Here is a 22419-nt window from a genome sequence, read left to right as displayed (position 1 = left end):
ATTCAGTAGTTATTCTCTCAAACAGGAACAGCAGAGCTGGTCTCTGAACTGGCTGATTTATCTTTTCTGCTTCCAGTGGTCTGCCTTGGTTAATATACCACAGATCCTAATAGAGAGGAACTTAGTTCTTTGCAATTCTGAGGAAAACAGTTCTTAATTAAAAAGAGCTAAAAGATGTTTTTTAAACTCTACATAGCAAAGAAAGACTGGAGGCAATACAAGAACTTACTTGTGGGAATTTCATTGCACTGGAAGTTAATGCAGATCTGTTTTAGTACTACAACAGTAAGTACTTTGGCATATATGAAGGCAAACACATGCACATTGCTACTACTAATGAAGTCTTTTCTGTAGATTGAGAAACTTTCTGGTTTGATGATGTAGAAGTATTTTATAGCTTTGTAGTTTATAGGAATGAGATGTGTGCCTAGATGATACTTGAAATAGAAAATCTGAAAAGGGTAAGCTTTTCTGCAGCAAGAATTTTACCACTGTTTTCATCTTTCTCTTCTTAGTTTTAAAAGGCTTTTTAAAATCTGAGCTAGCTTTTTTGGCAGATCATTTCATAATGAGGAAAAAGCAAATATTCCCTGTTCATTCTGATATGTAATATCCTAACAGTACATCTTCAACAGTGCATTAAAAATGTTTTACAGCCAAGATTTCTTATGTGCCACTAAGTCATGAAAAGGAGTATTTTTCAGCATTTTTTTCTTTATTAAAAAATGAGAACCTATATAAAAATCTAAGCTTTAAAAAAAATTATTTATTTTAGAAAGTCTTAATACTGAGCATGAGCTACACATAGAACAAATTATTTATCTCCCCTGCAGGATTTGTAAGTCCTACAATAAACCGGGCTTCCCAGCTCTCATTTTGGATTACTTCTGAATTCCCCTGGGAGCCACTTTTGTGGCAGATTCCATTTGGTTTCACAAGGCCTAAAGGGGGAAGACTTGGCATAGACCACAAATCTCTCACATTAGGAACAATTTGTAAACCACAAACAGAGGCAGCCAGAGTCCGTCCCCAGAACAGGCTGCTCCTGTTAGTGCCATTGTCTGAAAAGGATTGGTTTGCCATTTCCCAGATGACCTGCCTATGTGTAGAGAGATGTGAAAAGTTAGAGACAAAAATGTTTTCTACAGAGTGAGGGGGGAGCTTTCTTGTACAGAAAGGAAGGAAATACCTCTGTGGGATTTTATTTTTTCCCCTCTTCATCCAAAAAATACAAAGAGGGCCTCTGTCTTTAATGCGAATGTCGGCTTTAAATCTTTTAGGTTTGGATTAACTCTGTAAAAGAAAAAAAATCTGACAGGCTTTCAAATATGACGCAGAAAAACTTTTTTTTTTTTACCTCAATTCATGTTGTTCATTTGTAAAGCCAAAGGCTGGACAGAGTGAATAGTAGGCGCCAGTTGTTCCTTCATTCATAGTTAGCATTACAATGGTCAGAATTAACATCCTAAGACCTACATTATCACTTTTGCTGTTTCACCAGCAAACATTTAATACCGGCTGGCTAACACAAGGACAGCTCTTTGCTGTGTTCTTATAAATAAAAATATGTTGTTAATAATAGAAGGTAATAATCATAATTAGTTCAAGTTGTGTTTTTATACATTTTTCTGGTTTTTAAGGGAATTGTCTGTCTAATTGCTGCTTCATTATAAAATGTCTTGCAAAATGCACTTGTGATAGACATTTCTTATTAGCTGCTGTTCTGAGTGTTTAATCAAATATGTCAAGTCAGGTTTTGCTTATAAAGTGACTGCTAATACATTTTCTTCACTTACACTTTTCCTCTATTTCCTGAGACAAATCTTTTTTTTTTTTTTCTCCTTTGAAAATATAAATTGTTTATTTTGAACCTGCCACTGTTCCATGTTTACACCTTTGCTGACAGCTGTAGACAGAAGTAGTTAGAATCTCAGGGCAATATCTATATCCTTTTAACATAGCCATGGTAAGGTTACCACATTTTTGAAGTACATTCTAATGGTTTCCAAAGAATCATTGTCATTAGGAATTTGGATACAAAAACAGGGTAAATTGAACTTTTTGATTATATGAGAATTAGGGTTTTTTCTGAAAATAATTCACCTCTGTTTTCATATATCAACATGTTATAATTCTAAAACATTAATGTATGCATGTTGAGAAATTAGACTTCAGCTACTGCAAGGTACCTCCTGGTTTTCTGCTAATTAAAACTAGTAAAATTTCAGCTTATTTATTTTACATACTGAGGATTAATCTGTGAAAGAAATTTGTCTCCAAGTATTGAAACAAAATATTTGAAAGGCAGTTGTTGTTTAGTGATGTTGCTTTCAACCTCTGTACAATCTAATTACATTATAAAAATATTCTGAATATTGACTGTAAATCAAACCTCTAGTAACGTGCTTGAGTTTATTTATCATACTCTTTGCATCCATAATATTGATGTAGACATTTGAGCATGAATTGCAAGGGTAGGACTTTATTCCTTTGATGTCTATATATTTTGATGGGTTTTTTGGCCATTCAATATGTTTTAGTTTTTAGTATTTCTACAGACCAAGTTACAAACAGAGGAAAATTCTGTGTATTACATACAGTGGTGTATAGAAAAAACAAATACACGGATAAAAACAATTACATAGTTTTCAAATATTTTACCAGATATTAATATGCTAGATCTTCATTTAACAATATGTTTCATACTTTCATAATCACATAAATGGTTGTTTCCTTACATCTCATTTTTAAGCAACCTGTTTAACAGAGGTCTGTGGTAGTGTGGGGACTGTGGTACAGCGAGTTCTGTGGGAGATAACTTTGATCTAAGTTACATTGCAGGATAATTGTAACAGTGTCCAGTATCCGTATGAAGGGTCAGTTATATCATGTTAGAGTAGATTGCAAATTGTGCTCATAATATAGTGAAAAAGTTGGAGAAGGATGGATTTTTGATAAATCTGATTTTAATGGAAATGCCTGTAATCAGCACAGTGGTGTAAAGCAGGATTGTGGAGGGGTGATTCCCCCATGCAAAGAGCTAAGCAGTTTATCTTTCTACCAGCTTCTCGACATGAAATAGAGCTTACTATTTGCTGGATTTATGTTTCAACTCAGGGGATTTTAAAAAGGAGTTCAGGTTCTATTTCACATTAGTCAGACAAGAATGATTTGTTTAAATTTGCTTTTGATAGCCTCAACAAACTACTTGATATTTCTAAGATTTTTTTGCTAGTTCTTGTCATGACATTGCATTTTGTGCATTCTCTCTTCAGGCAGCTATGATGTTCAGCTCTGGAGTATTTTGGATGGGACTTCTGTGTATTCCTATGACAGCATTACTTCTTGATATAGTATACAAAGTGTGAGTACAGAAATGCCAGGGTTTACAGGAGAAAGTACTGACTTCTAAATGTGTGTTCTAATTGCTAATATAATAAGAAACAAATTAAAGTCAATTCTAGTGATTATGTAAGATCAATTCTGGTAAATACTTTTTACTGTCTTTTTTTGAAAAACTTTACTACAAGAGTTATTACTATTTTAAATGTTTCTAGAATTGTAGTGTTTTGTTAATAAATATTTTTTGTTTCTAATTTGCAAGAACAGTTGATGAAATACATTCTTAAGATATGTTTTTTGATATTTCTACTTGTAAAGCTTAATTTTAACTCTGGGGAAATGGATTATAAATTGAATATTTATATAAGCATTAAAACTATCTGTTCTACTTTAAAGAAGAGTAAGTCTGGCAGTATTTTTTATGTACTTACAGAGTAAAGAGAGCTACTTACAAGACACTGGTAGATGAAGTTCAGGAGTTGGAAGCAAAGTCTGAGGATCCTGGGGCAGTTGTGCATGGCAAGAGGTACAGTAAAAACCTGTAGAACGTTGTCTTAAAAATAAAAAGCTGTATATTTTTAGCTTTATCCACATATCAAGGACAAAAGGTTATTTTTCAAAAGCTGTACAAATGAAAGGCATCTATGAAGGACTTGTGGTCTACTGAGCCTATGTGTTTTTTCATAGGCTTACACAGAGGTTTTTACCAAAAGCTTTAACTGATGTGTTTCTTTGTAGCTGACTGGTTTCTGATTCTTATGCATAGAACAAGCTTGAGGTACAGTTTTAATTCTGTAACTTTTGCCTGTGTTAACAATTAATTCACAAACAAATTAAGAAGAAAATGGGTTAGAACAAAATGAGTTTAAACCTACATCATTTTCCAGTATAGACGTAAACAGGGCCTAAGCATAGAAAACAAAAATTAAATTCTTTAAAAGCTGCTCATTAGCATGGGGACAAACAAAAAATGTGTCTAGGATTTTCTTAAATTGAATATAATAAGCGGGCTTTATATTTAATTCCAGTCCAGAGCAAACTAATTTGATTAACTTACATGAGGTAAGTAAAATTTTTAACTTGAGACTCCACAAGAATTCTCTTGTTATATCCTCCTTTATGGACCAGGCAGATAATTTGAAAAGGGAGAAGGTAAAACTGAATAATTAGACATTTTCTACATGTAAACTCAGCATAAAGGTATGCACTTATTAAAATATTTCAGACTTTTTAACCCTAAGCTGAACTTGAAACAAGCACTGAATTGCTGAATGTATGAGATGACAAAATCCCCCTCTCCCCCTCTTCCAATTCATTAGTGCTATTTGGCTGAACTAGAGCTTTCTTCTCTTGTCTTCATTTTTGTGAGTTTTCTGGAGTCTAAAAAAAAGCTAAAACTGCTGATACTTGATTTTCCTGCTCTTTCTTTTCTTTGGATTGCTGTTCTTTTAGTATCTTCATGGCAGAAAATATAGCCAAGAAGTCTTTTTTTCCTACCAAGCTATGCACAGAAAGAGACCAGAAAAAACACAGCCACTTCTTTTAATATAGGTTCAATTTTCAGAAAGTACCTTTCATTCATAAAGATACTTTAGCAATCTTACTGTATCTCTCCTCCAGTTCAGTGGGAATCAGTTTACTAGGATTTACCAGGTTGAGATCAAATTCCATCAGATACCAAGGTGATAACCACCATTTTTAATGGGGTAGTAGCCAGCTTGTGTGAGAGCTTTCACAAGAACATTTTGTCTCTAGTTGGGTTCGTCTTTCCTGGTAACAAGGAGCAGGGGAGGTGCCAAGAGGCCTGGAAGCTTTTCCCACCACCCATGGAACATCTAGTCTAGTGTGGATTCCCTGTTATATAGATAAAATAAACTTGGTGTTTTCACCACCAGTTTTGTAATTGTCTTTTTATCTTTTTATAGTTGAATAGTTATGAGGGCTCCATGACAGCTGCCAGAATATCTTCCTTATATCTAATTCTTCTCCACAAAGTTACTTTTGGACCAGTATTTCTGAAGGATACAAACATCCACCTTATATACAAATTGCTGGATGTTACAAAATACCTCTTTAAGATTTTATTCCCTTTGTTATTTTTAAATTAATTTAAATCCAGGTGACAGAGCCAAAACAGAGAAACTATTCATTGTTAAAGAAATGGTCTGATGAACTGGCTTACTTGGATCTACACATATTTGATTCAACTTTTGTAAACGTTTTTGACTCTCCTAAATTGCAGAAGCCTGGATTAATTAGTTACCAGTACAGAGTAAGTAATTAAATGGGTGAGGAATGTCCTCTACATCTGTTGAAGATAAGTACATGAGACTTTCTTATTCTAGGGTGTACACCTCTGGGAGTACCTTTTTCTGTTGCAGCAGAAGGGATATGTTCTCGTTAAATGCCAAAATAACCTAAGAATATATAAATCATTGCATGATTAAAAGGTAACTGGGAAATAGTGAAAAAAAGATAACTCAGAAACTTTCCTACTCTGTCCACTCCCATCTTAGAAATACTACAACACAAAATAGAAGTCTCAGCTTCCACTGATTCTTGTATTGGGTAGCTGTGGTAATCAGTGTGTATCTGAGTATTTACTAAGAAAAGGGCCTACAAGAAAGCCAGGAGAATTTACAAAGGCATGTAGTGATAGGACTGAAAGAGGGTAGGTTTAGTTTAGTTTAGGGAGAAATTATTTACTGTGAGGGTTACAGGAATACATAAAGTAGTGATTTTTTTCTAGAACTGTGTTTAATTGCCTGTAAAAGTACACATTTCATGTTCAAAAGTAGTTAATATTCTGTTTGTCCATATAGGTGCACATAATGAGCACAGGCATTTAGTTACTCTGTTAATTACGAAATCATGTTTTCTTGGCTTCATGTGTAGATATTTAAATATGCTTTTGAATGGCAACAGGGTGATTTATAATAGAGAGGCCACAGTATTTCAAGGACAGAAAAGAATTTAATACTTAAATAGCTGAAAGCACTTTTCTCAAATGTATTTCCTATGTATTTTGTATTTTCTTTACCAGCAATCAGTTGCCAGGTGCAGTGACAACTTCATTATGCATAAACTAAGACAGGTGCATACTAGATGTTCTTGTAAAAGTTTAAGGTAGTATTTTCACCACTTAGCATTTAAGCAATGAAATGTGGTGAAATGAGGAGGAACATCAATAAGACTTGTACGATGGACATCCAGAGGGCAGATTTTGGCCTATTTAGGAGACTTATTCAGAGAGTTCCTTGGTAAACAGCCCTTTAAAACAAAAGAGTTCAGGAAAGGTGGGCATGCTTCAAAACAGAGAGCTTGAGAGCCCAGGAATGGACTGTCCCTGTGCCAGAAGATGGGTCAACGAGGCAAACATCCAGCCTGGATGGGCAACAGGGTTCTGAAGAAACGTAGGAGTAAAAAGAGGATGTATCATCTTTGGAAGGAGAGTCAGGTCTCTCAGGAAGTATTTAAGGGGGTTGCTAGGGCATGTAGGAAAAATAATGAGAGAGGCCAAAGCTCAGCTTGAACTTAATTTGGCAACTTTTGCAAAGGATAATAGAAAATGTTTTTACAAATGCATTAATAGCAAAAGGAAGGGTAAAACCAACCTTTGTTTTCTACCGGATACAGGAGGGAACTTAGTAAGTGCAGATGAGGAGGTGGAAGTGCTTAACTCCTTCTTTGCCTCAATCTTCAGTGGGAAGATGGCTTGTCCTCAGGACAACTGTCCTCCTGGGTTGGTAGATGATGTCAGGGAGCAGAATGGTCCCCCTGTTACCCAAGAAGAGGCAGTCAGAGAACTGCTGAGCTGCTTGAATCTGCTTGAATCATAAATCTATGGGACCAGATAGGATCCATCCCAGGGTGATGAGGGAGCTGGCAGATGAGCTTGCAAAATCACTCTCCATCATTTACCAGCAGTCCTGGCTCACTGGTGAGGTTCCAGATGACTGGAAGCTGCCCAGTGTGACTCCCATTCACAAAAATGGGGGGAAGGAGGATCCTGGTAATTACAGGCCAGTCAGCCTGACCTCAGTACCTGGTAAATGGAACAGTTTGTACTGAGTGTCATCATGCAGCCCTTTCAGGATGGCCAGGGGATCAGACCCAGCAGCAGGGGTTTAGGAGGGCAGGTCATGTTTGGCCAACTTGATCTCCTTTTATGACCAAGTGACCCACCTGATGGATGCAGGAAAGGCTGTGGATATTGTGTACCTGGACTTCAGCAAGGTCTGACACTGTCTCCCACAGCACACTCCTGAGAAAGCTGCAGCCCATGGCTTGGACAAGAGCACTCTGTGCTGGCTGGATGGCCTGGCCCAGAGAGTGATGAATGGTACTGCATCCAGATGGGGCTCAGACACCAGTGGTGTCCCCCAGGGGTCTGTGCTGGGGCCAGTCCTGTTCAATATTTCTGTTTACAACATGGATGAGGGCATTGAGTTTTTCGTTAATTAATTTCAGTAAATTTGCAGACGACACTAAGCTGGGAGTGTGTGTTTATCTGTTGGAAGGTAGAAGGGCTCTGCAGAGAGACCTGGACAGTTGGATAGATGAGCAGAGGCAACTAAGATGAAGTTTAATAAGTCCAAGTGCTGAGTCCTACATTTTGGCCACAATAACCCCCTGCAGGATTATAGGCTGAGGATGGTGTGTCTGGACAGTGTCCAGGCAGAAAGGACCTGGGGGCACTGGTCAACAGCTGGCTGAACCTGAGCCAGCAGTGTGCCCTGGTGGCCAGGAAGGCCAGTGGCATCCTGGCCTGTGTCAGTGTGGCCAGCAGGAGCAGGGAGGTCATTCTTACCCTGTACTCAGCACTGGTGAGGCCACATATTGAGTGTCCAATTCTGGCCCCTCAGTTTAGGAAGGACATTGAGATGCTTGAGTACATCCAGAGTAGGGCAACAAGGCTGGAGAGGGGCTTGGAGCACAAACCCTGTGAGGAACAGCTGAGGGAGCTCAGACTGTTTAGCCTGGAGAAAAGGAGACTCGGGTGACTTTATCACCCTCTACAACTCCCTGAAAGGTGCTTGTAGTCAGGTGGAGTTTGTCTCTTTCTGCAGGCAGCAACTGACAGAACCAGAGGACAGAGTCTTCAGCTGTGCTAAGGGAAATACAGGTTGGATGTTAGGAAAAGGTTTTTACAGAGTAATAAAGTACTGGAATGCCTGGGGGGGTGGTGGAGTCAGCATCCCTGGATGTGTTCAAAGAAAAGACTGGGTATGGTACTCAGTGCTTTGGTTTAATTGAGGTGTTTGGGTATGGAGTAGACTGGATGATCTTGAAGGTCTTTTCTAGCCTAATGATGCTGTGATTCAATCTGAGCATTCCATTTGGGAGCACAAGCAAGGAGTGATGGTACCAAAAATGCTATAATATGCATGCTAATGTTTTAAATAAAATATTTTTTTATTAGAAAATAACACCTGTTAAACATTTCATAGAAATTTGCTGATTTCAATTCACAATTTTGTATTAACATACTGATTTATTTATTCATTCTCTATATTCTTGCAGTTTAGATTTTTAGTCCCTAGTTTTTTATTAATGTTGTTCCCTTTAACAGCTTACAGCTCTGAACTAAAATAGAGGGCTTCTACACAGTGTGTGTAGAGGGGCAAGCAGGATGAAAAAAAATTCCCCACTTAGTTAGCTTAGGGAAGCACTGAAAATACAATGTGTCTCAGTACTTCAGCCTCTCCATTCTTGATATACTCAGCAGATGCCAGCTACCTTCCTGGAACTGGTACCTAATTTTTTCCTTACAAGGAAGTCTCATTCTATCTTTTCATTCAAAATGTGGCCACAGAAGCAGTTTCTCCTCCCTCTCACCTTACCCTGTAGATTTTCCAGTTAACATTCATCTATGGGTATGGAAATAGTAGGTTTATTTTCCTTTTCCAACTTAGAAAAGTCAAGCTTTCACCATATGCTTAACCACCAGACTAGAGGGGAACAGAAAGATAAGATAAACCATTAAGTCTGTTCATCTTAAACAGTGGTTCAGCTTCATATATAAGTATATAGTCATTTAAGAAAGAATGAACATTTCTAATTTAATGGCTTGAGTGGTAATCTTGGTGAGGAAATCAGCCTGGTTCCCTTCCTTGCACCACTTAGTCTGGTTGTTAGCCTGGGAAGGTAAATCTGTTGAGCTAATTGACAATAATATTAAAAAGTAATTTGAATAATCAAAACTTGGTAACATAAGGTGTGTGAAATCTGTTTTTCTTACTACATCATTTCACAAGAGACAACTTAGCTAATCTAGCAAAACTTTAGCAATAACAAATCACTATGTTCTCAGATTGAACATAAGATACATCTCTTTTTTAATTGAACTGATTTTTAGACCAGTTTGCATTGAGAGAGGGATGGATTTTTCAGCATTTTAAATGTTTAACTGATAGACTGGTATTTCTTGAAACACAGGCTGTAATTCACAGTGATATCAAATCAAGAGGACCCTGGAGAATTTGTTTGGGGTTTTTTTTAGTATAGTCCCTTGCACATATTTAACATGTTACTAAAATTGTCAGATTTTGCAGTTTTTTGAGCTATGGCTCATCTACCTGGTATTTATGTAGTAATGTGTGTTCCTACTAGAGAGAACTTTAGTGTAAGGAAACCCAATTCCTTTGCTACTGCTTCCGCTACAGTTTGCAGCATTTGGCTGATGCTTGAGTCTCAATTTTAAAAATGTCTAATGCTCCTGTTTTCCATTTGGGCAGAAATGAGGAGTGCCTTGAGTCTCACTAAAGCACAATAAGCATACAACACAACAAACTCAGTAGTGCTGGGAAGGAAGAAGGTGGGCTGAAGTGGCCAGTCTTAGCAGCAATAGTAGCTGTTATTTGGGTATGCTCTCCAGTAAATCACCTTCTGGATTTTCCTGGAGAATGCTCCTTTCTAGAACACTTTTGATGGAAATAATGTTTCAGTACACACAGTTGATGACTATGAATGTGGCTTTCCTTCCACTCATTTCCCATCCCTTTGGGGTACTGTTTTAATAGAGGCTGGGAACACTTCCTCTATAAGACAAAAAAAACCTAATTCAGCCTGGCAATATTCAAGCTGTGCTACATCAAGAAAAGACAGTGTCTTCACCTTTACATTGTGTATTTCTAAAGGAGTCACGCTCAAAGGTATACAATATTATTCATTTATTTGTGTCACCAGCACACAGCACCATTTCAAACAGATATTTTGCCTGTACTGTGACAAGCAAAATAATTACCAGTGGTCAGAACTTAATAATCTGTCTTCACACAAGATTTTAATCGTCATCTTAATAATTCATCAGGCACAATTTACAAAGAAAAGGGAGAGTGGTCACTTCTCATTTAAATTAATTCCCAATGAGCAGACTCAAACATAAAGGGATAGGGTAGTTAGTAAGTATTTTTAACGTGTCTACTTTCTCTCTAGCTTAACTGAAAGAGCCCAACTACTGAAGAATGTTTTTAAGAAGAACCATGTGAACTTATATCGCTCTGACTCTTTGCAACAAAACTTGCTCCGTGAGTATTCCCTGGCAACAATTAATATCCATTAATAACATAGCAGTAAAATTCTGCCTTTCACTGCATTTCTTTATAGTAAAAGTGCAGTATCCTAAACTCATTAGACCGTGTTCTTTGCCTGTGATTCAGTTGCCCTTCATACCTAAGATACTGCGCTTAGAGTTTTTTCTGCTATTTTATAACCCCAAAACTCTGTAAGAAATGGGACAGGATTTTACTAACTGTTAAAAAGAGGTTTGTTCCCCTCTTCACCTTTGTTAAGTTGCTTTTATTAAAGCTTTGAAAGAATAAAACTGATCAAAACTTAAATTTTTTCTCTTCTGCATTCTATCTGCAGATGGCTACGCCTTCTCTCAAGATGAAAATGGAATTGTTTCCCAGTCTGAAGTAATAAGAGCTTATGATACCACAAAGCAAAGGCCTGAGGAATGGTGAAGGAGCACAGCTGGATATTTAGGCCTTAGTTGTTACTTTTGTGAGACAGGCTACTGGATCTTTGGCTGTGAGCTGCGACCATGGTCCAGTTATCAGACATTGAAAGATCTATGATGGTCTTGTTCCATAAAGTTTGGATTTGTGTATTCAGTAGACATAAGCACTGTGCAACTATACTGTAACACACCATCTCTAAATTTTTAACAAGTATTTGCTTAGCCTTTGTAAACAGATTGGAAATTACCTTGTATCTTGCCAGCTTGCTTATTTTACAATGAAATTGAATCAATACTGGTCATATACTAGAAGGGCAGTGGTCAGATTGCTAAACATACCTTACATTGACAGATCAACTAGCATCTGTGAAGGTTTTTAAGTGTTAATATATTTAAATGCAGTTGATAACAAGCCTTTGATTTCAAAAAGTGCTGAAAAAAACCCAGTATCTTAATGGTGTTAATTCACCTTCTTTAAGAAAGATTTTGAGTCAAGATTCTCATAGATGTTTGTGTCAAACTAACCTAAAAACATTTGCCAAAGAAGTTCCATAAATGTTTTCTGTTAGAAACAATTTGAAAGGAAACTATCTCCGGTCCTGATGTCAGAACTGCATGCTTGAGTCTCCACACTTGAGGAGAAGGTAAAATGAATCTAATTTGAGTGGCCTTTTTGGCATTTGCTTTCAAAACTGCAAGTCTTTGCACCTTTGGCCTTATACAAGCTTTCCCCTTATTTTCATTTAGTATTGCATATGTTGAATATGGCTGCCAACTTGTATAATGGAGTACACATAATACTTTATTCAATTTTTAAGAATTTCTCTGCCTTACTTCCCTTTAGCAAACTTAATTATTTTTGTGATGCTTAGTTGTATCTGCTTATACTGTAGGTTGAAATGAAAGTTTGTTTAAACTTATTTTTTAAAATTAATCAAATTTTCAACATTTTTATACTAAGATTATTTGAAATGCATACACTGAAATACAGAGCAGAGCATGCCCTTCGCTAGTCTGTGGTATATCCTGGTTAATTTGCACTAAAGTCACTTCCTACAAGGGTGTGAAATACATTGCAGCAGTCTCTTTACAACTTACTGGTCATGCAGAATACTTATATACTCTCACCTTTAATCAAAATGGAGAGGAAGTGACTGCATAGAATGATACACACCTGGTATGAGGGAAAAAAAAAGAGGGAGGTATTAAATGAGAACATAGTGATATATTCTTTAAATAGTTATACTTGATATTTCTCAACTTACCATCCAACAACCGTCAGGTTTCAAACTAAGAAAAGCTACTTGAACTTTGAAATTTAGTTAATTCTTGCAATTCTTTAGTCCATGTTTAATTCTGGGTTAAAAAGCCACCATAATTACATTAAAAATACAATTTTCTGTAGTAGCAGCTGGTTTTATTGTTAAGTAAATTTTTTATGCATTGCATAGGAATGATCACGTTTTTTCTTTCAGTGGAGATCAACCAGATGGAAAAGCAGAACAACTATATCCCCAGTGACCTGTTAAATTAAGTATTTCCTCTTTGCTCTCCAAATCATAACAAGTCATCCAGTCCCATCTTTTCTCTGCCCTCCTTCATTTGTCATATACTTACTAAATGTGACTTTGCCTCCTTGCCTTTCATCTAGTTAAACACTTAACATATAATTAATCTCACTGTCCAAATTTCTTATTCTCCATTCTAAGAGAAACTTAAAAATACACAAAGCCCAACAAAAGGCACTGTGTGAAAGTACATATTTAGGAAGGTGTACCAGAGGGAAGGCAGTCTGCATTTCACGTGTGTGTCACACAGTGTCTTCCTCTCACTTGCCCAGAGTGATCTCTAAACAGAAGACACAAGGACAAAGGGAACGTATCCCACTGGAAACAGGACTGCCAGTCAGTCATGCAGACAAGGACTGCCTTCAGAAAAGCCATTGCAGGCATAGATAAATAGATGGATCAATATGGGAGGGCCAAATCACTTGACCTAAGGCAAGAAAAAATTTGGGGGCATGCTGCTTTTCTAAAATGGGGTCCCTATTTTCTGTCATCCAAGGGACAATGACCAACTTCAAAACATTTCTGAAATTAACCATGACACTGTTGCTCCTTTATAATCTTTCAGTGTACTTAACTCATATAAAATTAATACACACATGCTCTGTTCATGGGCTTTTTTTTTTTTTCTCTTCTAATTGGTTGAATTGCTAATTATGCAGATATGGATTAGAATACATTGTGAAATATATACAGTGAGATAGGTGCATGATCTCTTATTCTTCCTATGAAATTAAATTCTGTCTTACCACTGTAATACAGTTTGAAGAAAACAACACACAGTACATCCCAAATTAACTACCTTAAAAAGGAAGAAATGGACTGAAACAGCTCTAAGATCTTAAATTTAAATTAATTTAAAGGTTTGTAAGATAATCTTATCACAGCATGTCATGCTTACATCCTTTCAGAATTTGAAGTACTATTTCACAAAGTGCATTTTTTTACTACTTTCGATGAATTTTTCTCCTGTCTCTGTACTTTTTCTGGTAGTGGTTGAAAGATACCACTTCTTAAAAATAGCAAAAAAGACAAATGTGGCAAAAAATGGTGGGTTTTGAATGCTTGTACAATTCCATTTTAAATACAAGATTATCTTAGCTCTGTGTGCCCATTTTAAATCAGGCCAAGTATACAATATGCACTTTATTTTCATGTTAAGTACACAGAAACATAATCTGTTTCCATCCTGTTAGTATGTCATGTCTTTGTTAAAATAAGGGGATTCTGCTGGTGTTTGTTTAGAGGGAAAAAAAACAGTTGAGGCAGAAATGCTCATAACAATGCCTCTGTTCTTACTGTTTGAAAATTCAAAAGTGTATTAAATAGAGAGTTCACATGATTTTTCCATCTGTTTCATGTGCACTGCAAGTTATTATTAAAATTTTCCATCTGAAAGATGAATCTGTGCCACTAAAAAAATCGGGTATCTTATATAAATACTTTTGCTTAATTATTTTTAAATATATACATACATATATATATATATATATAAATTATTCAAAAGAGTAACTGGAAACAAATTTTAACAAACCTATTGACAATTTGTATCTGGAATTTTTTCTTGCCATTTCCTAATTTTACACATATTTTTGCAAAGCAGTTTCAACAGATTTATACTTAGTCATCATTCTATTTGTATAAAATGATAAATAAAATATTTTGAAACACTAAGAGATAGCTGAAGATTCCTATATGTCCACATGCATCCATAAAATTCACCTTGTTACAAAGATGAGCATTAAGTGTCTTGAGATGTGTATCATGACATTTAAACCCATCTTGAATGATGAGTAATTTGGAATATGTGTTAAATTTAAGGAGAAAAGTCTTTTCCCTTTTTTTCTTGTGTATTGTGTAAAAGCAGTTGTAGTTCTGATGAATTTATCATTCTGTCTGCATGAGGCACTATTTCTAAGTGTTCTGAGGCGATGCATGGTGGTTGTTGATCCCTGTTTTTTAATGCCTTTGTTAACAAAGTCTGCTCATAATATATTGAGAAGCTAGTGCTGTGTGAGCAAATGAGTTTGTCAGTTCAGCTTCCTTGGTACTGGATGTTTTCACTGGTTACAAAACTCAACAAATGAGTTTCTCCTTCCCCCTCTGTGCCCTCGCTCGCCCGGTTTCCTCGCTGTTAACCAATAGATCTTTATTAAACAAAGGAATATTTTAGCATTCCAAACCTGGTTCCTGCTTATGCAAACCACTACTCCTATAGGGTTCAACTGGACTGCTTTTGAGCATGAGGAGTACCCATCTGAGCAATGATGTGCAAAGTTGAGCACAATTTTTAAGGTTGATACTGAAATGAAAGTATTTCCATGTAGAGTGTGATTTGTAATTGCAAAGCTGTGACCAGAACAAGTTATTTTGGTTTTTTAAAGTCATATTTTATGGTGTTTCTTTAATGTAGCATAGAAGCCATAAATGCATTGTTTTTCTACTTCAACATAATTTTTCATTGCGATTTTCAGTGTTTGATACGTATGAACCGCTGCAGAAAGCAGTCAGTCTGAAACAGCAACATTTGCATTCAAGATAAGGTGAGGTTTTACAGCTCCACTAAGCCATTACTGCTGAAACTCTTGTGGAAATTATGAAGCTGCATGAATGAAGATTTTTTGACTCGGTGTTTATGGTAGTTTCTCAGGTTTAGTTTTAACTGGATGTTAAATGCACTGTGTTTTTTAAATAGTTCTTTTAGTAACACATTCGGTTCTATGCAGTGTTAAATGTCATTTGGCATTTGGTGAATGTGCATGTTTTGAACTGCAAATTTTAAATGTTTTGTCTTTTAATTGTTAAAAAAATGAATAAACTTTGCCATTAAATTAACAAGTTTTGTTGACTTGACTGGTTGGAAATGCTAGGGATTGCTTTCCAAGGAAAACATACCTCATCACTCTTGGGTTTTAATTCTTTAAAGTGAGATATAGCAGAAATAGTATTTCACAAATATAGAGTTATGTTTTTTACGGTAAACTGAAAAAGTAGAAAATTGGTTTAAAGTTTGTTGGGTTTTTGTTTTATTGAACACCTATTTTGAGGTGTCTTTTTCAGTTCTCATGTGAAGTCTAGAAAAGTTTAAAAAAAAAAAAAAACAGTGAGGAGCACAGGAGTCCACAATGTAGAGACTTCCACCCATGCACTAACATACTCTGGTGGTTGTACCCCATTTTGAAAGAGAAGTATGCAGTACAAGAATGGTAAGAGTAAGAATAAGGAAATGTGACCTCGTTTTTTCAGACAACAGTGGTAAATACTGTGTCCTTTGGCTTTGATAAAGGCTGGTATTTCTTTCCTCTAACAGAGCCTGCCTGTGAAAAAAAATCAATATATCCAAACTGTAACTGAGTTTTGGTAGTAGATGGGTGACTGATGATTATATATACACTAGACAATTAATTTGTTTTGTTTTCTGTCCAAGCAGGTTTGATAATGCATGCATTTTAGATGGTGCTAGTTTCACAAAATCCAGTCTGTAGTAGCAGAGTTGGTTTAAGGATATTCCACCTCATCATATTTTACCACCTCTATTATACTGGCAGTCATGAGGCCATTGAAATTATTCCGTTTATAATCGGTTTATAGTGATCCAGGCTCCCTGTCAAATCCTCTCCCTTCTTTCTTACAGAAAACATTATGTTTAAGATAAAATAATTTCACTCACGTGATACACAGTACAGACCCCTGGATTGGCACAAGTCATAGATTAAAAGAATAAAAAGAACAGAAAAGCACTTCCTTGTCTGCCTTTGCTAATGAAAACAGGATAGTATGGAATTATAGCCTCAGTGTAACTGTGAATCAAAAACTTTAAGTGATGTTGTGGAGTAGTGGCTCCCTCAAAAGCAGATGCATTGTTAAGAGTTGTTCAAGTCCAGACAGCCCATTGCAGTAGGCAGCAAAACAGGACTAGAAAACTTCACCTCCTTAGTGTTCCTTAATGTCCTTGTGTCAAGCTGTAACTGAGCAGTAATGACAAAATACTTTTTAAATTGCTGCTTTTTTTTTATTCCAGTGGGATTAGTATTACAAATAATCCATGAGTTTACATAGCCACAAACTCTACTGCTTACCTAGTTTCAAAAAGAATCCTTCAGACATTCTTGCAAGTACTTGTAATGTTTTTCCTAGCACTGGAAAGTCTTGATGTGTTTTGGAGATACACACTTCAGAATCCCAAATTGTAGAAACACACAACAAATGGCATGCTGCTACTGCTCATTATCCACAGAAGGCTTGGGTTTCATCTAAGTCATTGCCAGTTAATGGCAATCAAAGTACCTGTTGCATCATGTGTGAATGACAGTAATCAATTTAATAAGTGTGAATATTCTTTCATTTTTATTTTAGATTGGTGTAGTGCTAGTAAAAGGAGTACAAACTGAGTTCCGAATTCCAAAAGAAATAGTTAAATCTACTTTGTTAACAAGGCAGTGAAGCAAGTACTGCCCGTAAATGTTACTTCTGACAGCAAGCAATTGCTTCAAGCATACATCCAGCCCTTCAAACTTTCATTAGTCATTAAAGTGCTATCACAATTTCATTTCTGTTCTGTCTGCAAGTTTTGGGAAAATTTCCTGTTCCTATAAATCATAGGAGTATCTAGTGCCAAAAGGTTCTTTCCATTAGGAAGAAAATTCAGCATTCTCATCTGCACACTGAATCCATCTGGGTCGGAAACTACTGGCACAGGCAAAAGCGTTTCTATCCATGGGCTGTATCCTGGCCACCTCTTTTCCCTTCAGCTATATAGGTCACTGCTACTGTAACTACATGAACAATAATTGGGGTTTTTTTCTTTTTTTTTTTTTAGTTTATAGTTTCTTTTTTGTCTGTTTATTTGCAGATGGTGCATAATGCCCACCTGAGCTGTTTTTACAGTTAGCCCAGTACAGCTATTTTAACTACACCTGGTCTTTCCCACCCTAAGAACCACATCTGCAGGATTTGTTGCAGTCTGGCTACTGATCTGTGAAGTACTTAGCAGTCTATAAACTTACAGACTTATGTAAGTCTGATTAAATTAAATTATTCCTGTGTGTCAAGTTCACGTATTCTATCAGGACAAATCCATTATGCAGCATCAGGGAAAGAAAGGAGGTGGTTCAGAGGGGTCTTCCTTGCTAGGCTGTTTCTTGGTACATGGCAAACTTCACAGCTCTCCTTTGGCTGAATAATCATTAGAATCTAAGGCTGCATGCAAGTGTAGCAAAAATCTGTCTCTATGTTAAAACATTATTTACTGGCTGCAGAGCCCTGTGAGACCATGGCAGTGAAGCAGCCTGGCCTGTACAGCACCAAACGGTAATGGGCAGTGACTCAGCCAAACTCATCACTTCGCTGTGTACAGTCTGTTTTTTGAGGAAAACACTGAATTTCAGCCACTAAGCACCTGTGTCAGTGGCTCTGATGACTAATCACTCTTTAAAGGTATATAAATTGCCCCTTCTTATTTAAAAGTCAAGTTTCTGCTTCCAGAATGGTTTTGTGTTGCCTTGGTTTACTAGATAAAGATTTCTTCTAATTGGAGACTTGCTATAATTTGTAAAAAAATACAGTTGGTTTGCTGTTTCTGCTGTATACAGGAGTGATCAGCACATCTCAGAGTATGCTTCTGAGCAAGACAGCTGATACCTCTCAAAATATTCAATGATTTTTCAAAAGTTACTTGACAAACAGTCCCATTCATAACCATTCAAAATATGCAGGGAAGAGTCCTATGAAACTTCATCAAAGGCAAGCAAAAATTTTCTTGCCCCCTTCCTTGAAGATGGTTTCTACAATAAAATTACAGGGCAGAACACTTAGCTTTCAATCAATTTCCTGAATACTCAAAATCTAAAATTTTTAGTATCTTGCAAAATCTAATTGTGAGTATCTTGCAAACCATATACACAGCTGTGTATCATGATTTGGGTTGTAATTAATGATTACAGAATTCAAGCTAGGGCCTATTACTTAAAATATCATCATATAGAACTTGTCTTTCTGCTTAGAAACTGCATTTCTAGCAGTAATGTCGGCTGGATTATAATGCTAATTGTGCAGTAAAGAAACTTATTTAAAGGATTATTTTGAAAAATTTTTGTCATAACTACTGATCACTAGGTATTTGCTATGAAAAAAATGATTCAACTCTTGAGAAAGAACCAATGAAGGTTTTCCAAACTACTTGTTAAATAGGTCAGCTATAATGTATTTCAACAGATCGTACACACAGGGAGTTTGAGGCTGATAAAACAGGAAAGCTCAGCCTCTGATACTAAAGATTCTGACCCACAGAATGACTTAGTTTTTCACAAAAATAAGTATACAGAGAAGCCCTTTAATGACTGCAATTTTTTTTTTCTTGTGTATTTTCCATTTGCTTACTGCATGTATTTGGTTTAGATGCTTATTTTTCTTCTTCCATTTGGTTTGTTGGTTTACTTAGGTGAAGGAATGTAGAAGGGCAAACAGAATTTATTCCTAGTGCAGGATGTTTAATCTAAAATACCCAACTAATCAGTGTCGTTTTCACCACTTTTTCACTTTTTACATGCAGCTGCATGAAAAAGACATCAATGAATCTGTTATTTTGCTATATAGCCAGAACTTTGTATTACATTAAATCTGCATAACAGGTGCACTTAAAGTTGTAAATCTTTTTTAAAAAGCAGAATAAACTATTTTAACAGAAAAAATACAAAAAAATACCAACCAAATTCAACAAATACTACCTGTACAGAGTCATACTGCTGACAAGCATTTCAACCACACAGTTTATTGGTAATTTTTTTGCAAGTTATTACTAAATAATTAGTGATGTCAATGGTGTAAATACATTTTAAATTACAAACTTGTCTTTACATTTTATACATGGCTAATTTTACAAACAGAACTTCATGATCAGTTTGTCCAACTTACACTTGCTGAGCAAAAAACTGACAATAAATACTTCCTTCTGAAGAATGCTTTAGTAGAACACTATTTATGTGGAGAAGTTATTGGTGATCCTGCTGAATACATTCTGCTTTCCTCACAGATAATTTGATTATGTGGGACTGTCTGATCTTCAACTAGCCTAATTAGTACTAGCTTTATCTACCATCGTTAAGTTTGCTAATACAAATATGCAGTGTAAATTCAGGTAGATTATGTGTATTTTTAAAAACCTCTGCATTTTGATATCTAATAAAATTCTTCCTCTTACTTTCATTGCTCATGGAAGTGGTAAGCAGTCAGATGTTTTCAAGGATCGTCTTTAGTAAGTATTACTCCTCTCTTACTTCTCAGACTTATTGCCGCTCTTTAGAACTAGTCTGATTATTATCAGTGGAATGCAACCACTGTTTGTTAACTAAGTTAACTGCATTAGGGTAAAATGTCATTTGTAACACTGAGTACCTTTGTCCCAACACGCTTCTTTTACTTGTCTCTGAACACATTCTGCACAAATCAGGCAGAACAGTCCGGTTTTAGAGCAACTGTTTGGAGTGTTTTACAATTCCTTTGTAAGTGTGATCCAAGTTTAGGAAATGCAATCTCAAGTGATACCTCTCACTTTTCAAGGGCAACTCACCCACAGGAACAGTTCTGAATTCTGCAGCCACAGAGCACATCAGTGTGGCACCCAACAGCAGCAGTCCCTGTGGTTGCAAAGGCTGCATTACTTCTCCACAGCTCCTTTCAGCTCTGAGTAAAATCAGAGCAGCTCTTCCCAGCCAGGGCAGGCTCTGGCTGGAGAGGATACCCAAAGTACGGCGGAGACACCAGAAATCCTGATGGCTGGGTCAGGTGGACTGTGTGGGCTGTCTGGAAGCAGCCAGATGTGTATGGTGGAGGTGAGGATGCCACAAGGCAGCCCGGCTCTGCCCGGGGGAAGGAGAACCTGCGAGCCGAGCTGCCGGTCGAGCTGGAGCTCGTGGCGGTGCTGGACTGCCTGGATGGTGTCCTGAAGCTTGTGGAGGCCAGGATCATGGGAAGAGTCTCGGTCTGATAGCTCCGCAGGGAAAACCGTATCGGCTGGGATGGCTGTTTAGGTCTCAAACATGTGCAACAATAAACTGCTACCAGCGAGCCCACGATAATGAAGGCAATAAATATTGATCCAACAATGAGGAATGGAACGTAGATTGGTTCTGGAAGAAGAAAGGAGAAAAACCGTGCAAATTAGCTCACTTAACTATCAGGTCTTCTGGGCAGAAATACTCTCCACAGTGTTTATGAAGCCTCACATCATTTCAGCCCAAGTAACATACCAACCTGCTCAGAAGACAGTGCACCATCACAACTGAAAATCAGTTTAAACCCTGTAGGTTCCAGTAAAAATTTCTTTCTGTTGATAGTTTTAATAGTTACCAAAGGTAAAACCTGTCTACATCGTGTCCCATTCACTGTTTTTTGTTAGGTATAGCTCAAGAATCTCACCCCTCTCCCCCAAAATCGCCGGGACTATCCAGTGTAACAGCTTGAATTTGCGGGCGAAGCTCAAATGCTGCAGATGCTGTTAAATTGCTTCCTTTCCTAAGGTGGAAGATAAGCGCAGAACGTGTGATTTGGGAAACCAGTCTCCGTATGCGCTGGCGGGTTTCTTTTGTTTGGGAAACTGACGGCCACTCGCACGGTGGGGCCGTGCGCGCAGAGCACCGGGGCCCGCTTACACCTCCGGCAGCAGTAAAGTTAGACAGACACAGCACAATCTGCCGGTGCGAACTTAAAATACAAGTGCGCCTTGCAGTCAGGAGGGATCGCTCGGGAGCGCGGAGCTGCGGCCCCGGCACCCCCAGCTCCCGCTCCGTCTCGGCGCCACCGCGGAGCGCACCTGGAGCCGCGCCCGCCTCCAGCCCACCCGCGGCACGGGACACGGACCCCGCAGCCGCCGCGGCACCGGGCTGGGCCCGGAGGATGCTCCGCGGGGCCCGTCTCCCCCCGCCTCGGGACCCGCGGCCGGGCACTCACGGGCGGTGACTCCCGGCTCCGAGGGCTCCCGGTCGTTGGTGCAGCCGCCCTGCTCCAGGCGAGCCTCGGCGGCGGCGCAGCAGTAGCGCAGAGCGCAGGAGCCGCAGCAGATGGTGGCGGCCGCCGTGTCGAAGCCCTCGGGGCACTGGAAGCCCTCGTGGTAGCCCCCCTGCCCGTCCACCCAGCCGTGGCAGTACTCGCCGCCGCCGGGCTGGCCCCCGCCGCCGCCGCCCAGCAGCCCCAGCAGGAGGCAGCGCAGCAGCAGCCGCGGCAGCGCCCGCCGCCGCCCCGCCATCTCCCCGCCACCGCCGCCCGCCCGCCCCGACGGGGCGCGAGGGGGCGGCCCCGGGTGCGGTGCGGGGCCTCCTGCGCTGCGTCCGGGGGCTGGGGGGCAGCTCCCACTGCACACACACCCTCACACACATACACACAGACACCCTCACACTCACACACACACACAGACACACAGACACTCTCACACTCACACACACACAGACACACAGACACTCACACTCACACACACACAGACACCCTCACACTCACACACACACACACTCACACACACAGACACACAGACACCCTCACACTCACACACACACACAG

At 38.3% G+C, this 22419-nt stretch overlaps 2 protein-coding genes across 6 annotated transcripts in view; one reads left to right on the top strand and one right to left on the bottom strand.

Moving 5' to 3' along the window:
• ATP8A1 (ATPase phospholipid transporting 8A1) overlaps nt 1-15717 on the top strand; it is a 98757-nt gene extending 83040 nt beyond the window's left edge. For 3 of the 5 annotated variants that reach the window (XM_079306883.1, XM_079306882.1, XM_079306884.1), the window contains 4 exons: nt 3276-3364; nt 3776-3868; nt 10780-10871; nt 11212-15717. In XM_079306883.1, coding sequence (XP_079163009.1) covers nt 3276-3364; nt 3776-3868; nt 10780-10871; nt 11212-11309 — 372 coding nt within the window. In that variant the 3' untranslated portion in view covers nt 11310-15717. The remainder of the gene's footprint in view (nt 1-3275; nt 3365-3775; nt 3869-10779; nt 10872-11211) is intronic. The other 2 variants (XM_079306885.1, XM_079306886.1) reach the window with 1 other exon arrangement.
• A 3464-nt stretch (nt 15718-19181) lies between these two features.
• On the bottom strand, nt 19182-22145 carry SHISA3 (shisa family member 3). Its single transcript, XM_079305916.1, has 2 exons — nt 21817-22145; nt 19182-20996 (listed from the first exon to the last, which is right to left on the bottom strand). The coding sequence occupies exons 1-2, from the start codon at nt 22109-22111 to the stop codon at nt 20545-20547; spliced, it is 747 nt and encodes a 248-aa protein (XP_079162042.1). The 5' UTR covers nt 22112-22145; the 3' UTR covers nt 19182-20544.
• Between the last annotated feature and the right edge of the window lie 274 nt (nt 22146-22419).

The sequence above is a fragment of the Erithacus rubecula genome (genome assembly GCF_903797595.1).
Source record: "Erithacus rubecula genome assembly, chromosome: 5".
Taxonomy (NCBI): Eukaryota; Metazoa; Chordata; class Aves; order Passeriformes; family Muscicapidae; genus Erithacus; species Erithacus rubecula.
This window is presented reverse-complemented; position numbering and strand designations above follow the sequence as displayed.